Below are 17,790 nucleotides of genomic sequence, written 5' to 3' on the forward strand. Positions count from 1 at the left end.
ATGGCCTGGAGATGAAAGATATCAGTCAAGGCTGCTGCAGCTAGCTCTCGCTCTCGCTCTCGCTCTCGCTCTCGCTCTCTCTCTCGTGCTCTCTCTCTCTCTCTCTCGTGCTCTCTACCTCGCGCTCTCCCTCTCCCTCTCACCTTCACTCTCGTTCTCGTCCCCCTCTCGGCCCGTTATTAAGAACTCCCAGGGGAGAAGATAGTAAAATCATACTCTAGACATATGACTAAATGTCTCCTGGAAACCGCTGGTGATTGGCAAGAACCTTGGGCATTGTAATCGAATAATTGGTGCAGAAAATGTGTCAATAACTCTAAATACGTCTTGGTAAATATCAGTGCTTTGTTGTGTGTTTCACGTCAGCGAACATCGAATACAACAGTGTTTTTCTGTGTTGTGGCATCAAAACCGACGTCATCTGTTATTGTTCTGCGCTTCGTATTAGCTCAAGCTATTTGTTGAGGTTTATGCATCGCATAATAATCGCTTGGCCGGACTCTGTGAGTTGACATTAAAATCTCCTCTCATTAGGCCGGTTTCCACGAGATGGATCGCCGTTTTGTACACATAGGTATGGCTGGTAAATCATTAACCAACGGGGAAACAGACCGGCTCCCAGTAGGGGGAGATAAAATGAAAAAGGATTCACCAGCTTCTTTCTGTAACATCCAAACGGATGGTCTTAAAAAGGGGGCAGAGCTGGGGAGAGGCTGATAACCAGCCAACTGGCATGAAGTGCCAGTTGGCCTTCTTAAAGCCAAAGCTTTAAGAGGGTGTGGAAGGCCAGCATTTGGCTGATGGCTGCTATTAATTCTCCATTGTTAATGTCTGGTGGGTTATCAGCACAGGGACCCACTCTCAAACCGTCCCATCCTGCTTGTATTTAATATTTAACGGCTAGTACTGCACATTTAACATATTAAGGTTCAGGCTATGGCTGTGCTAATTTCCCAGGGTCCTCATGAAGTAGATGAATGCTCAAAGAAATGAATTATTCTGTGCTCCTTGCTTAATATTTTCCACTGAAACCCCCTATACATTTAGCAGCTGAATGCCTTTCAAACAGCCCATTCTGCAAAGCAGAGAGAGTGGCGATTAACACAGGGTCCTGTGTGTGTGTTTACTGTGTAAACACAACCCCCCCCCCCCCCCTCTAACCTTCCTCCAAAAGGCCTCAGCCCCTCTTTCGTTTGGCTAGTTGGGTTGGCTCTCCTTTTTACTGGGATCGAGGACTATTTGCTTCATCAGATGGCCTCTCCCCCACTCTTTACTAGTCTGTGGTTGTTTTTGTTTTGTGTTTTCGTTGATGCTTATGAACTTGACTCACTGTGGCCTTGCACCGTGTGTTTTTTGTCAGCAGGTCAATGTTCGCGTCACCACCATGGATGCGGAGCTGGAGTTTGCAGTCCTGCCCAGCACCACGGGCAAGCAGCTCTTCGACCAGGTCTGTGTGTGTGTGTGTGTGTGTGTGTGTGTGTGTGTGTGTGTGTGTGTGTGTGTGTGTGTGTGTGTGTGTGTGTGTGTGTGTGTGTGTGTGTGTGTGTGTGTGTGTGTGAGTATGTGTGTGTGTGTGGTTGTGTGTATGTCTGTGTGTATTTGTGTCTGTTCGGGGTTGTAGTTGGCACTGAGGCAACACACATGTCTGCTTCATTGTTCTTCGTCTCCTGTAGACAAAATCCATCCACTCTCACTCTCTTTTCTAGAATGAAGTGAATAAAGAAAATGAAGACTACACTCATTCATCATATAAATCTATAAGGGATTTCTTCTTCAGAATGTTAAATTATAAAGCTGGAGCTGGCTGTTGGCTTTCTGCAAAGGGAAAAGGGATTTGAAGCTCCGGTTGTACCAGCTGTCCTCCGGCTTGCTCAGTGGAATGACATCACTGAGAGAGTGTGTGGAGAAAGCAGCTCTCTCTTTTATCACTGTGGCCTCAGTCTAGTCGCCGTCGTTGACAGTGTTATCTTATGGAGGACTGGAGGGCCACTTATCTCTCCCTTCATCCCCCTCTCGCCTCCCCCTGAGCCATATACAATCAGGGAGTAATTCCTGGTTATTCTTTATTTTGATTTGACCAAACCTTTGCAGTGTCCCTGACAAGATAACACAGCACAGCAAGGCCCACACAGTTTTCCTTGAAGTCCAATAACAAATAACAGTATAAAACAAATCAAGGGGAAAGAATAACATTGAGATTCAACGAGCTGCATGAAGAAAGTCAAATATTATTTTGAGGTCATTCTGAAGCAAATTTCAAGTAGATGGGGAGAGATCAAGATAGATAAAGGCTTTATCCCTAGGTCTACTCAAGTTCATGCATGAGCACAAAGAATCAACAAACATATTTAGATGACGACGATGCTGAACCTTTCATTGGACTTTTTATATTGAACTGGTTCCAAATATTATCCAGTTAGGGACTTTTCTAGTGTGGAAACAGACTTCATTGGAAGTTATGAAATGTTGAATGACGCAGAATAGCAAACCAGCCTGTTCCCTTAGTGTGTGCGTGTTTGGTGTGTTTGGTGTGAGATGCATGAGGAGTTGAAATGTTCAAGGTGAGGTCATAATAAAGGCAGCTCCCGCCTGAAGATGGCCTCTGTCAGGGACGGCTCTTGCCAGTCAGTGTCACGAGCCTAGATGGGCAGGATGATTGTGACGTGACTCAGCCTTATCATTTTGTCAGGGGCCTGGCCCTGGGGCTGATTTTAACATATTAGGTGCCTCTGAACTTTAGTTACGGTTTCCTTATTTTAATTCTTACAATTCAGATTTAAGATTAGTGTCTCAAGATTGCTGGCAGATGCCCCTAAACCTGGGTGAACGGGTTTTTTCAATGTCTTCGGTTTCATTCTTGATTCAACCCAATCACGATGCTCTGTCCATTATGTGGTTAAGTAACCTGTCCTGGTGACTCTTGGGCTTTTCTATTTTTCTATAGATTTGTTCCTCATTATTGAGTGTACCTGGGTTTCTTTTCTTTCATTTATTTAAATCCATCCTTGCACTCGTTGTTTCCCACTCGTGGAGAGGCTTAACGTCTCAATAGTATATTGCCTGTTAACCCGAGTCTGTTTGGGACTCGATTCCAGCACTGGGAGAGGAAACGCATTGTTTTTGCCACTTCCTGTCTAACCCGTTTTTCAATAGCTTGTTTGTGCCTAGCCTACTGTACCGGTGACTATGTCTCTGAGGCTCGGCTGTTTCTATTCCCCAGCAGTGCTGTTGAGAGAAAGGAGTTAAAAGGACAAGTCCCATGTAATTCTATATTTTTCTTATTACAGACGCCCCCCAACAAAGAAGAAAATGACTGTGGCTCTGTCTAGCAAATTATGTATAATCCCTTGCATTTGGTGCCGTGGACGTGCACAGCCCCTCTGTGTAGAATCACAGAGCTGTCCTGTTATTTTGGTCAGCGGGATCGCTCTATCCCTTCCATTCATGTGTACGATTTTCTTCGCTTAAACCTCCTTTGCTAAGCGACAGAGAGACAGAGAGAGCAAATAAACATAGTGTGTAGGGCTGGGATAAACGATTATTTTTTAAACGATTAATCTAGCGATTATTTTTTCGATGCATCGATTCATCTAACGATTCATTTTTTCAGTCCGATTCGATTTCGATTCGATTCGATTCTCGATTATCTCCCCATTAATTGACTAATAGCAATTTATACATGTTGATTTACATATCTGAATGATAAAATATGAATTCCTTAACATTTCAATACATGTTTATTGCCTTTAAATTCCAATATAAAAGTGCAAAGTAATGCATTCTTAGAATTCTACGGTGCTCGGTCATCTGCAGCTGCTACCGGGTGGCGCCTCTTCAGGTGCTGGTGAATTGCCGTGTTGCTAGAATGGAAAGGCATCTCCTTTTTTGGCGCCTTGCACTTATGAAAGTCTGAGGAGCCACTCGCGTTGCAACTACGCTCCGGCGCCGCCCATCTTTTTTTTTTTTAATTTTTTTTTTTATTTTATTATTATTTTTTTTTTAAATCGACGCGCATTTTTCGCGTCGACGTAATTTATGCGTCGACGTCGTCGATTACGTCGACGCGTCGTCCCAGCCCTAATAGTGTGGTGCATGGTCAGTTCTTAAATGTGAGCCGCTGTCACTTACTCACTTAACTTAACACATGTTGAGGGAAAAACTTCCATGAGTGACTTTATCGTAGATAGATTCTGCATCCCAAAGTAAAGGGGAACATCCATCTGTAATATCATATTGTGCTTTTGGTGCCCATTGTTTTACCAAAAGCACGGTATAATATTACAGATGGGTTTTCTTCCGGCATTAAAGGTGAGCAGGGAAGTGGCTTCATTCCCTGGAGGATTGTTTGAGCTTGATCCCCTGTTCCACTTCATGTACAACCAAATAATGTCTGGGTGAGCTTTATCTTATACAAGGGCTACTGCTCGTGGAAAGATAGGTAACCCATGGAAATGAGACTGTGCAACTTCAAATAAACTGGAAAAAAAAAACGTGGGATTGCTCTATGTTTAGATGGCAGATTCTCTCGCCCACATGTCAAAATCTCTTGGTGGGGTGGGTGTAGCACGACTGAATCACCTTCACACTCCCTCATAGTGCAACAGTTCAGCTTACAGTTCAGTGCCCCATTTCCAAGCAAGTGTCCCCCCCCCCCCCCCCCACCCCCCTTCCAGATAAAAAATAACAGTTTGTAGAGGTTCGGCCAGCCGGGGTTGCTATTAGAAACAGGCCCAAGTTTATGTTTAACGGCTGTGATCAGCACAACATCACACTGTCTCAACTAGTCTGTTATGGAGTGGCGTGTTGGCATTTCAGTGGACACCAGGGATGGAAATTAACTTTTTTGCCCACCAGCCACTGTGGCAGGTAGATTTCAAAATCAACCAGCCACTCATCTTTTTTACCAGCCACTTTTTATACGCTATATATTTTTTTAACAAATGCGTACATTATGAACAATATAATAGTAACAATAGATAAGAAAAGTGTTTTTCATACACATCTTTTTTTCAATCAGAAGTGATTTTTACTGTAGGTAGGTTCTACCGAAGGAACTGAGTTGAATGTGTTACACTCTTACCGATAAACAATACACAGGTATCTGCCATGTTAAGTCATGTTTATTTCAAAGGTGTTACGAAGTTTGGGGATAATTCATCTATACAAAGTACTTTCAATAAAAAACAAATTGACATATTAACAATAAAACAACATGCATGGCTACACCATCATAAGTCAATTTGTTTTTTTATATTTACATGTGACTAAATACAAATGTGTCCACAGTCGTGGTAACTAACGTATGATAGTAAGCATTATTGGCCCTTAACACTAATATTCAGAAAAAACACTTTCTTTCTGTTCAATAGTCTAGGTGGAACTTTATCAATCACCTGTATGAGAAATTTTTAATGTTAGTCCCTATAAAACAATAATGGTAAAAAAATAAATACAAAATATGACGGTAACTGAGTAAGTCAAACCGTCCAATCTGAAGGCTCTACTTAACCATTCCCCCTACTCACTTCCACCAATGCAAAGCGAACAGAACAGAGTAGGGGAGGGCGTAGCCTAACTAGTTTGTGAACGACCCAGAGAAACGCAACGCAAATTCAATGTGAACATGTATGAGGCTTTAATAAAATACCGGACGATTTTGAAATTCCGCAAAACATTGTCTCAAAAAGAGGGCATGTCCAGGCAAAAGAGGACGTATGGTTAGGCCTACCCTACGTACGGGAAACGCATTGGATTCCTACCTGTAGCACTGTTAAATAGCGGCCCAAATTGGTTGGCGCTATCCTGGTAATTTCTCTGCGTGAGAAATACGAAGTGTGGCGTGTGAGGGTGTGCATGGGTTGAATTCATGGGGCAAGCCCCAGGAATCTCCCACTTCCGACTTCCATGAAAGAGAACCAAACTAATTCACACAATAGCGTTCATGCAAAACAAGCATTAAAGGTTAATTTAAGGAAGTTCTCTCCAGTCACGCACGAAGTAGTTCGCTAGTAGTAGCGCTTCCATACCGCTCTAGATTCCCCCACCCCCACACAGATTTTTTCCTGTAGAAACCTTTGGTGGAAACCGATACGCCCTCAAATTTCAGCCAGCCAGACAATTCATGTCACAGTCACGTCTGTTAATTTATGAATGGAATTGTGAACGTGTCCCGCCTCCGAAATAGCCTGGCTAAAGCCATGCTGCCTTGCGCGCGATTGTATTTCGCGCTGCGAAGCAGCCTGGATTCCATGGATCGGATTTTCGCCTGAGATGGGGAACCAATCACAGAACGGGGAGGGACGGCAAGACGATGACGACGTCTATGCGACACACCCATCGTCTTCTTCCGAATTGCATGTGTCTCACGCCGAATGCGTGAGACTTGAGAGCTGTTAGCTACCAGTATATTATCCCGGATGTTGACAGTCGCAGATCAGCAAGAGAGGCGTAGAAGAAGAAGGGGGCCGGATGTTGACAGTAATGGTTGTGGAACTGTGCAGCGCCGTATGACGAATGTATTGAATATGCAAATTTGTTCGGACCTGACTGGAAAGTATTACCCGACACAGTGGCGGGTGAAGTGACACGATTCACACAAATCCACCCGCAAATGGCGTGTGGCGGGTGTTAATTTCCATCCCTGGTGGACACACACAAACACATGTACAAACACACACACACACACACACACACACACACACACACACACACACACACACACACACACACACACACACACACACACACACACACACACACACACACACACACACACACACACACACACACACACACACACACACACACACACACACACAGAAGCAGCAGCAGCAGCAGACGGCCTCAATGGAAATGCTGAGTAACGGCGGTGAGCTCATCCTCGGGGGGTCGAGGGCCGACTGCGGTCACCGTGGTCATCATGGTCAACGCCAATTATAGCCCCGCTCTCCATCATTGTGCCCAGGGGCCTAAGATGAGCAGCGGGCTGCAGCCACGCCCACTCTGGGGCCTTCGTTACCCCCCCGCCCCCGCTACCGCCAGCCGCCTCACTACCCTTGATCTGAACTAAGGACCCACACACATAAACATATACACACACACACACACACACACACACACACACACACACACACACACACACACACACACACACACACACACACACACACACACACACACACACACACACACACACACACACACACACACACACCCATGCAGACAGACCCAACCTCACCCTCTGGATCTTTAGTCAGTGATGATTAGTTGTTTATTTTGGGAGGAAATGCAATCCTGAACATGTACGGACGCGTACAAAGAGATGTCATAATTTGACATATCTCTCTCTCTCTCTCCCTCTCTCTGTTGGGTTGTTGGACTTCATCAGACCCATAGACGTGCCTGGCATCCCATTCCATCCCAATATCCTCTCCCCTCTCGCCCTACCAACACCAAACTGATTCTGAATAAACTGAAAGGATGAATGCGATGTGGTTGATTGGATCACAAAAAAGCCAGACCAACATGCCTGCCTGCTGTGCCTTAGCCCGTGGTGGGGTGTTTTCATTATATATATATATATATATATATATATATATATATACACACATCTGCATCACTTTTCAGCATGGACAAGATAAGATCTCAGATACAAAAACAGGGGCGACATTTTGGGGCGTCTCTTGGTAGAACCCATGTGATATCGGTCGACTCAGGGTCAGCATCGTCATTATGAACATGAGGCGAAAGACACATTCAATTACTTTTGGATGGAGGAGGAACTCAACTTTGAAACCTGAGTTAGCAGAGAGATAGAGACGTCCAAGAGCAGATAGGAGCAGTGGGGGTTTCAAGCTAATGCAAGCTAAATTCCTTCCTCCCATTGTTGCCTAATGTTACCAGAAGGACCAGTTGCCCATCAGACATGAATCCCATTAGCTTTTCCAAAGGCTGTGTTCTTCAATATCTATTTAGTAGGGAGGGGAATAGCCAGGAATATAACAATTCGATATCAAAATGATTTACGTATTACGTGTTATGATTTGGTGAAGATTGCTCTGCCATATAATTTATTTTTCTGTTTTGTGTGGTTAAATTTATGGGTTTAACGTTGCTTTCCATAATTGTTTTTTAAATGAACTTGGCCAAACAATATAGTTGAAGGGAATTGACATGATGATGAATGATATTATTCAGCCATCTGTCTCGTTACTTATTCTATCCATATTTTCATCAACATATTGGTGAAATCACATTTAGGTTCAGATTACATGTTATACACTAGGTGTGGGTGGAGAAAAGGTTAATTTTGGGCACGACGGGAAAGGATGTGCTAGACCTAAGAGGCTTATCCCCCCCTCGAGAACACCAAACTTTCCTTTAGCTATGTATTAAGCTAGCGTCACTCTTTTAACACAGCTTCTCGCTTTTACTAGCCGCGCAGCCCCTTTAAAAAAACGAAAAGAACACCATGAAAAGGAGGATTGTGTTCTGTACCACTTAGGGCTTCTAATGCAGGTGAGGTCTAGGTTGAAGGGCTCTCTCGTTTCAGCTTCTGCTACTGCTTGTTGTGTTCACCAAAACACACACACACATTCGCACACTCAATCTAAAGGTCTGCGGTTTCTAGCCTTGCATAGGACCAACCTATTTAGCTGCTTTTTTAAGAAATCAATCATGTTGACGGGAGAGTAATTTTGGTTTTATACTTGAGGTTCCTTGGCGTACAGCTTATCGGGTAAAATGGGTTTGGCCTGGAGTGGATGTGTATGTGTTGACTCACAGTTTGCTAGGGAGATGTAGGCCCCCACCAGAGTACTGGGTGGAGAATTTGAGACTAAACACCTTTTAAAGGACCTGGCATATATATTCTCCCGCTACAAGACTTAGTGCATAATCACAGCCAAACACACACATACACGTACACACACACATACTGACTGCAAACCCTTGTTGGAAAATCACTCATAGGCCGTCGGAAATGAACTATTCTCTGGTAAGCCAGACGAAAAGTGTGACATCTTTTACAGAACAATCAGATATTTCTAGATCCTTCCACCATATATAAAAAATTGCCAAAGTTGATCACCAAAAACAATAATACCCAAAACAAGTGTGTTGTCATTGTCATTGTTGATTTAAAAGTATCAGTTTCTTTTATTTGTGCATGTCAGAAAGGGCTACCAATTACCTTTTAACTGTAGACTGTTGACATTGAAGTCACACACATTGAAGTCACACACAGGATGCGAGTCACACAGCACACCCTAGTCATACAGTAGGCCACTCCTCCTCACAAGTCAAACAATACCCACTCATTGTTCAGGGCCAGCCCTTCTAATTGTGTTCTTGTGTGCTCTGTGTCGCGGGTATTGCCACACAGTAAGGAAAGCTGCATAATCACTTTCCTCAGAAATAATCAATTTGTGGGAGATAGCATTTGGCCAGAAGTGTAACAGCGTAATGTTTGAGGAGTAAGGTCAGGCTGACAACTACGAACACAGCCACCGCCTTGCCCGCGTTACCCCGCACAGTAACGAACCGCCCGGAGCCATCGTGGTGTGGCACTGGAGAGGTGCGCTTTGCATACGAAGACCAATGGAGCAGAAATGTAAACACAACATATGCAAATAAACACGCATATCTGTTGCCGCTTTAATGTTTGCACAAGTTCGACTGAACCCGATGTGCTCGAGCGAGCCTGGCTCCTGGGAATGTTGGTGGTCAGTGGTTGGGTTCATCACATCAGTCTGGTGGCAGGAGTGTTTCACTTTGAAAGGGTGGGGTTTATAAAGGCCTGCCAGAGGCTGTGATGCCCCCAAAGAGCCTTTCACTAAATGCCGCAGTAATATGATCTAGTTTATTGTCTATTTGTATATCTAAACCATTAATTAAAATAATCGCTTTATCTAGTTTTGAGGTTTGCACTTTGCATCACACACCTGTGAACTCTTTGGCATGGCTTTGACTGTTCTCCCCCATCTACAAGTCACCTCAGTACGTGGGAGTGAGACGTTGATTTAGATCATAGAGAGTGAAGCGCAGTATCCTGAACGAGTCTGTCCCCTCTCCTCTCTCACAGGTGGTGAAGACGATCGGCTTACGCGAGGTCTGGTACTTTGGGCTCCAGTACACAGACGGCAAAGGTTACCCAACATGGCTGAAACTGGAGAAAAAGGTAAGATCTACACTGAGTATTCCTTTCAGTGACGGAAATACAAAGAGTGAAAGTTTCCCCTTCCTCTGCTTTTCGAATTCCACTAACCCGGTGACTAATGTGACTCGCATGACTAGCGCTAAAGAGTTGCGAACATTGCAACGTCCGTGGTGGCCGGCCCCCCCTCGAGAGTCCCAGGGGCACATTCCAAGGGTCCAGGTTGTTTTTCTTTCTTTTCTTTTACACAATGCCAAGTCAGATGGAGCCCATACCGTCGGCACCAGAGAAAGGGCCGCATTCTTCAGATGGGTGGGTTAAAAAGTGTTTGCCTTTCGCGTGGTCAATGAGTAAGCCCCGGAAGAATCGGTCTCGGTGTGGATCCCACTGGGCTTTCTCGGGGGCACACTGGTGGCTAATTGTTAAGCCCACCACAAATTCCATGGGTGTCGGTGGGGCGTCGACGCAACGACGATAAACCAGCTGGAGAAGTATTGTATCACGTTAGTGTGAACTCTTCGCGACCCCCATCCCCCCCCCCATTCCCATGCTTTCCATTCTTGTCCACTGTTGGCCTAGCGCAAACACAGATTGCCGCTATGGTCCTCTGGGGTAAACATTCATTCCCAATTGAGCTGTGCGCTGCAAGCCACCTCTGCATGCGCTCATCGCACAGAGAACCAGGCTAACAGTGCATGAGACTGGATGGGACTTTGGAATGAGGTTTTGCCTGTATTATACACACACTGTATATACAAAGCTCGGTTTTCCACATGCACTTCCGGCGGTTTCGTGTGTCACTTATACACCTTGTGTATTTATCTTACCGCTCAGCTTTTTTTTCTTTTACTTTGCCTCGTGGATCTGAGAACTAACGTTTGCCTGCAGAGAATAGAGCTGCTCGCGCCATGTTGTCATGTTGTGGAGAGGGTTTGTTTTCTAACAGCAATGTTAGAATCAGGGTGTGAGATTCCCAACCTCTTCCATCCATTTTATGAAGGTAAAGGCCCGGCTCAATCTTAATTCTGTCGTAAGCAGACAAACGTGATTATCATGTCGCCCAAAAAGTATCTCTGAAGTATTGTCCTTTCGACGGCATTATGCGGTGCGTCCACATCCTGGTCCGAATCGATAGCTGTTGGGTCAAGGTGAGACCCTCCACTGGCCTCCGCAGGCAGCAGTGAAGTGCAGTTTGAGGACGCCCTGGCAAATAGCTGCTCCTCAGCACAATGCTTGATGGATACCGGGCTATTCCAGGCACTGATTGTACAGCCTGTAACCATCGTGACCCCTTGCGTTTAGGTTACCGCTTTGAAATTAAGAGGAAGAGACGCGTTGTGTCAACAAATAGCTTCGGGTCATTCAACCGCATTACCGCTGTTTGTGGACGCTGTGTGGAGTCAGCGGAGAAGCGATGCCCTCTGGAACTGCGTGCGAAGGGATATTGAAGTTGAACTCAACCAACCTATTGTAACATCTAAAGAAATTCCTCCTGAACACACGCACGCACACCCATAAACTACATGGAAGATGAGAAGTAACCGAAATGTCGCCCAAAGGCCTATTCAGATATATTAAGTAATTATATAACTGTCATATATATGATTTATTGACAGGTGTTACGTGACCTTATATGGCTATACCTAAAAAAAACTATGAATAATAGGATGTAAAATATAATATTTGTTATAGGTTTTTTTGGTTCCTTATTAATAAGGATACAACATAAAAGCAAACCTTTTTCCATTCGTAGCTCCCTACAATATTAATAACGATGCATCATGATGATAGCATAGTATTAGATCAAATGAAAACATTTCTAGTTTGGGGACACCGTCAACCAACATGGAACACGCATCCAAAGCACAAAGTAGAAGTCCAGCGTCCCGACCTTGAAGAACCCAGACGTCTGCTCCCTCGCTCCTCAGGTGGCGTCCCAGGACATCAAGAAGGAGAACCCTCTGCAGTTCAAGTTCCGGGCCAAGTTCTTCCCCGAGGACGTGTCGGAGGAGCTGATCCAGGACATCACCCAGAAGCTCTTCTTCCTGCAGGTGAAGGAGGGCATCCTCAGCGATGAGGTCTACTGCCCCCCCGAGACGGCCGTGCTGCTGGCCTCCTACTCGGTGCAGGCCAAGTTCGGAGACTTCAACAAGGAGGTCCACCGGTCGGGCTACCTCACCTCGGACCGCCTGCTGCCACAGCGGTGAGAAGGGGGGCGTGAAGAACCAGGTTCAACCAAGAAAGTGGTTCTCTGACCATTTTATTGTTGCTTGTCTGTCCTCTGGGCCGGTAAAGCCTCTTTGTCTGTCACTGAGCCTGAGACTGGAGAGCTGTCTCTTCTTTATTTGTGTTGAGGTTCTGTTCATATTTTTTCATCACATGTACATATATTTAAGTTATTCCTATTCCTGGCCAGGCAGCCAGAGCTGGTTTCGCTTGTAGCTGAGCCTGACGATGACGATGTGTGTGTCTGAGACCAAGTATCTCATTTGCTGGTGGTTTGACGTTGGCTCTTCCTCCCCCTTGCAGAGTGCAGGAGCAGCACCATCTGTCCCGGGAGCAGTGGGAGGAGAGGATCCAGGTGTGGCACGAGGAGCACCGGGGCATGCTCAAGTGAGTCTGCGCTCCGGCTGATTCAGGATATCATATTTTAAGCAGGACATCACGTCTTCCGCTTAAATTCAGCCCTGCAAGCTTTTCTTCTCAGTGCCGCTTTTCTTTCAGTGTCTTTTCTTTCGTATCGTCTTTATTAACGTCCAACTATTAATCCTTAGGTCGGTAAAAGAGGATCATTCTCCTTGATGCCTAAAGTGACTCAAGTCAAACTAAACTACAGTTTTTGCACCATACTACTTGATACAGTGGACACATGGTACCAGCACTGCTTAAAGTTGTGCCCCTTAGCTGTGGCCTGTCTCACCCGGTCCGCTGGTCCTCTGCAGGGAGGACGCTATGCTGGAGTACCTGAAGATCGCCCAGGACCTGGAGATGTACGGCGTCAACTACTTTGACATCAAGAACAAGAAGGGCACGGAGCTGTGGCTGGGCGTGGACGCGCTGGGCCTCAACATCTACGAGAAGGACGACAAGTAAGAGACGCCCTACTGCCACGAGGGAGAGGTCCCCGAGCAGGCGGGGGGACGAAGGAGAGAAGAGAGAGCATCGATTTAACTCGGTCTTTTCTGTCAGTGAAGTGATTCGATTGTTGTTTTGAAACCGATGCCTGCGGCTGTAGTTGCCATACGGTGCGAGGTCAATGAGTTCCAGTCTTGGGAGGCTCACACTTATCTCAAAACAGTGTATCATCGTTTTTGGAGTTGCCATAGTGGATAAGGGCCAACACAGAAAAAGTCACAACCTTGTAGTTGAATTTGAGTTTGACTCCAGAACAACCCTAACTGTCCCTCAGTTAGTCTTTCAGTCGTTGATCCAGAGGCGAACCCTGCCTCTCCACTGTACAGAAACAGCAACTCCCCCCCCCCCGCCCCCTTTCCTTGCTGTTATTGATAAGCAAAGTGTTGTTTACTTCCTCTGGTAGTACTATGCCACCCCTCAATACCTTGGACATCTTTTGCCTGGATTTCCTTTGGACACACGCACACGCACACACACACACACACACACACACACACACACACACACACACACACACACACACACACACACACACACACACACACACACACACACACACACACACACACACACACACACACACACACACACACGTACACAGCGCTGCAAATAGGCTCCCTGCAAGAGTGTCTCGGGGCTAGACAATGTCTTTGGGTTAGCTAAGCCTCTGTCGTCTCCTGCTCTTCCCCTGCTGTGGCCATGGTGACACAGACCGGTTTTTCAGACTATTTCGTCACACAAGAATTTGGAGCAGGGTTAGCTCCTGTGTCTCAGCCTCTCAGTCAATGGAGGCAGCAGCAGGTCTTTACTATGCTGCAATGCAACCCTGGCCTCGTAATGATAAACTACTGTGGTGAGTCCCGTCTCGGTAAACCACCTGGTTAAACAGGCAGCGGCTTTACTACAAACACCAGGAACTCTTTCCAAGGATCCAAGGATTTTTACCTACCTGCGATGTGAAATCACATCGCAATCATTTGAATTTGGGATCAATTCAATTGATTGGTTTGTTCATTTGAAACCCTTGGTTCTTTTCGTGACTGCTCATTTTACATAACCTTTTCTATAGGCATAAGCCAACCAACTCTCAGAAGATAACGCCAGGCTGCTAGGACCACCTAACCTTCACCGTTGAGCCATCTTGGGTATCAATCTTCATTCAAGCCAATGCAAATCTTCTAGGGGTTCCCTTTAACAAATTCCCTTCAGCGCTGTATGGATACAGCGGTGCCCATATGCCTTCCAATAACACCGGTCCGCAAATAACGCGATGGCTCAAGAGACCTTGCGCACCCTGATTGACACCAAATCGCTAGGTTAGCGTCAACATTCTTCCCCTCAATTCCACAAGAGTGTGTCAGGGGAGCCTAATTGTTCAGTTATTCCAGTTCAGGCGGTAATGCTTCTGACAGCCGACCAGAACTCTGCAGGGAGCACATTGCAACACTGCAGGCTTGTTACAGCACTTTGTTATCGCGGCGTATCTAATGAGATCGGCGTCCCGCAGAGAGAGCGAGCGAGACGCACCCCGGCAGGAGCCTGACACCTCCGACGGACGGGCGGGGAAACTATTGCCCAACGCAGGTGTACACCTGTGGCCTCTCTCTGAATGTGTGTCTCCAGTTACTCCATGCCATGTTCTTGTTGGGCTGTGTTACAGAGATTCCTTCTGAAGAATGTCACAGTGGTTCATATTTTGAGCAATTAATAATAGGGATGGAATTGGGTTGAGGAGTTTGTGCCAAAAAAACGATGACTATGTATACAGATATTATGGACACGCACAGAACCTTAAAATACATCTCTGAAGGACAATAAGGCATTGAATCTAGAAAGATATTCTTGCTTAGCCTCATCGTTGCCCAGTATTGGCTGAGTTAGAAGGCCAGATAGGAATTACAAAATAGAAAAACGTGTCAAGATGTGTTGTGTTGTGTTGTGTGTGACCTGGGACCACTTGATTAGGGACAGTCTATGAGGCTAACCGATGGCTTCTCCTGTGACCTTCCTCCTCAGACTGACCCCCAAGATTGGGTTCCCCTGGAGCGAGATCCGGAACATCTCATTCAACGACAAGAAGTTCATCATCAAACCTATTGACAAGAAAGCCCCGGTAAGAACAAGACGAACCAACAAAGTAGAATAATCATTATATAATAATTCATTTTATCATATGCATCCAAAAGGTAGGGATTGATTTTAGGCAGTAAATCCAAAATTTGTTGTGCTTTTTACCTGTGCATACATATTTACTTGCTATATCAGATGTCTGCATCTGTAACCCACAAGCACACAGACACACACTGAAGCACCGAACATACACACTCCCATGTACACTCCCATGTACACTCACACACACCCACACACCAATGCACACACCCACCCATTTTCCATTCACTCACTGCTGACGGATTTGCATTCTGACGTAACACTTGCGCACACACACACACACATATACACATACACACCCACACACACACACACACACACACACACACACACACACACACACACACACACACACACACACACACACACACACACACACACACACACACACACACACACACACACACACACACACACACACACATATATGGTGATGTGGTTTGGTCTGGCAGCTTATCTCGGCTCCTGAAGCTATATTACCTCTAGAGGAGAACCTGGGGAAAGGTGCGGTCATGATAGGCATTAACAGCTTCCCCTTTGTCATTCCTGTCAGACACCAAAACCACCAGGGGCAAACCCCCCCCCCCCCTCCTCCTCTCGTCTCCAACAATACCTTTCACTCAACAAACTGCGGTTTCTTTTCTTTGTGTTTAACCAAAAACGGTCCGTCTTTTTTCCGGGGTGGTCCCGTCAGGACTTTGTGTTCTACGCGGCTCGCCTGCGCATCAACAAGCGCATCCTGCAGCTGTGCATGGGCAACCACGAGCTCTACATGCGCCGCCGCAAGCCCGACACCATCGAGGTGCAGCAGATGAAGGCCCAGGCCCGGGAGGAGAAGCACCAGAAGCACCTGGAGCGGTGAGGGCCACACACACACACACACACACACACACACACACACACACACACACACACACACACACACACACACACACACACACACACACACACACACACACACACACACACACACACACACACACACACACACACACACACACACACACACACACACACACACACGTCTGCTCCCTCCATGACCCCTGACCCCCCACGCCCGTCCCACCCCTTGGCCACAAAGGAGATGCACCTTTGTAAGGAATACCAAATATATAGGCATTAATATCGCACTCTATAGGTTAAACGCCTGTTGACTTGTTACCCACCGTTTTGGGTCACCATCTGACGTCCGTTGCCCGGTTGAGGCATTACCGAGGATCGGTGTGGTCCACTCAACGCGCCAACTCGGCTGGATCAATGGGTTTTGTAATTGTAATTGAGGAGAAAATACACAACGCACACTTTCTCACGCAAATTTGAACGATACACATGCAAACACACACACACACGCGCGCGAGTATGTACGCACGCACACACATACACACATTTATTAGCCTATTATCAGAGCTGCTGCTGTCTGGCACCAGACCACTGTCCCTCGCAGCTGTTCAAACACAGTGATGTAACTGTCTGCCGTGGGATACAGAGCCAGCCAGAGGGGCAGTGTGCGCTCAGAGGGTCAGCGTCGCTCAGAGCAGTGCGTCTGGACAATACATGGGTCAGGGAGAGTGTAGATTACAAGCTGGCCTACATGCTGTTCGAGAGCTGATCAAACGTTTTTGTCTCACATGGTGTATTTACCCCCACACACAGTACAGAGTGACAGAAGTTAAAAAAATATATATATATGAAAAGCATGTGATTGAGGCTGAAAATCACCCTCCCAGACGGACAAAAGCAAAATGCATGTTTGTGTTTGCTGCGGAGCAGCTGAACACATTTGTATCAGCGCGTGTGTGCCTCCTGTCAGAGCGCTGGGCCTCGCACACAGTGGTTCAGGGAGAGGCCTGGGAGCCCTGCATTGTGTCGGGGGCCGTCACTCTGGGTGGTGGTGGCAGCTCTCTCATTGTGTGTGTGTGTGTGTGTGTCCTTATCTCCAGCGCCCAGCTGGAGAACGAGAAGAAGAAGCGGGAGGCCATCGAGAGGGAGAAGGATCAGATGGAGCAGGAGAAGCAGGACCTGGTGATGAGACTGTACCAGTTTGAGGAGAAGACCAAGAAGGCAGAGAGAGGTAAGGCTCTGTGTGTGTGTGTGTATGTGTGTGTTGATGGTTCATCTATCACTGTACATGTGTGTGTGTGTGTGTGTGTGTGTGTGTGTGTGTGTGTGTGTGTGTGTGTGTGTGTGTGTGTGTGTGTGTGTGTGTGTGTGTGTGAGAGTGTGAGTGTGAGTGTGTGTGGTGTGTGCGTGGGGATGTGTGTGTATTTGTTGATGGTTCAGTGTGTGTGTGTGTGTGTGTGTGGTTGGCTGGGTGTGTACTGTAGGTCTGGATT

General features: G+C 46.3%; 1 protein-coding gene across 2 annotated transcripts in view; it reads left to right on the forward strand.

Moving 5' to 3' along the window:
- LOC130374284 (ezrin-like) overlaps positions 1-17,790 on the forward strand; it is a 28,977-nt gene that overhangs the window by 4,628 nt on the left and 6,559 nt on the right. Inside the window, exons 2-9 of one of the 2 annotated variants that reach the window (XM_056580969.1) lie at positions 1,364-1,447; positions 10,082-10,177; positions 12,082-12,356; positions 12,683-12,766; positions 13,096-13,242; positions 15,305-15,401; positions 16,152-16,315; positions 17,398-17,528. In XM_056580969.1, the coding sequence (XP_056436944.1) occupies positions 1,364-1,447; positions 10,082-10,177; positions 12,082-12,356; positions 12,683-12,766; positions 13,096-13,242; positions 15,305-15,401; positions 16,152-16,315; positions 17,398-17,528 (1,078 nt within the window). Of the gene's footprint in view, positions 1-1,360; positions 1,448-10,081; positions 10,178-12,081; positions 12,357-12,682; positions 12,767-13,095; positions 13,243-15,304; positions 15,402-16,151; positions 16,316-17,397; positions 17,529-17,790 lie in introns of both variants that reach the window. The other variant, XM_056580968.1, reaches the window with a different exon arrangement.

Source organism: Gadus chalcogrammus, chromosome 21 (genome assembly GCF_026213295.1).
Source record: "Gadus chalcogrammus isolate NIFS_2021 chromosome 21, NIFS_Gcha_1.0, whole genome shotgun sequence".
NCBI classification, from domain to species: Eukaryota; Metazoa; Chordata; class Actinopteri; order Gadiformes; family Gadidae; genus Gadus; species Gadus chalcogrammus.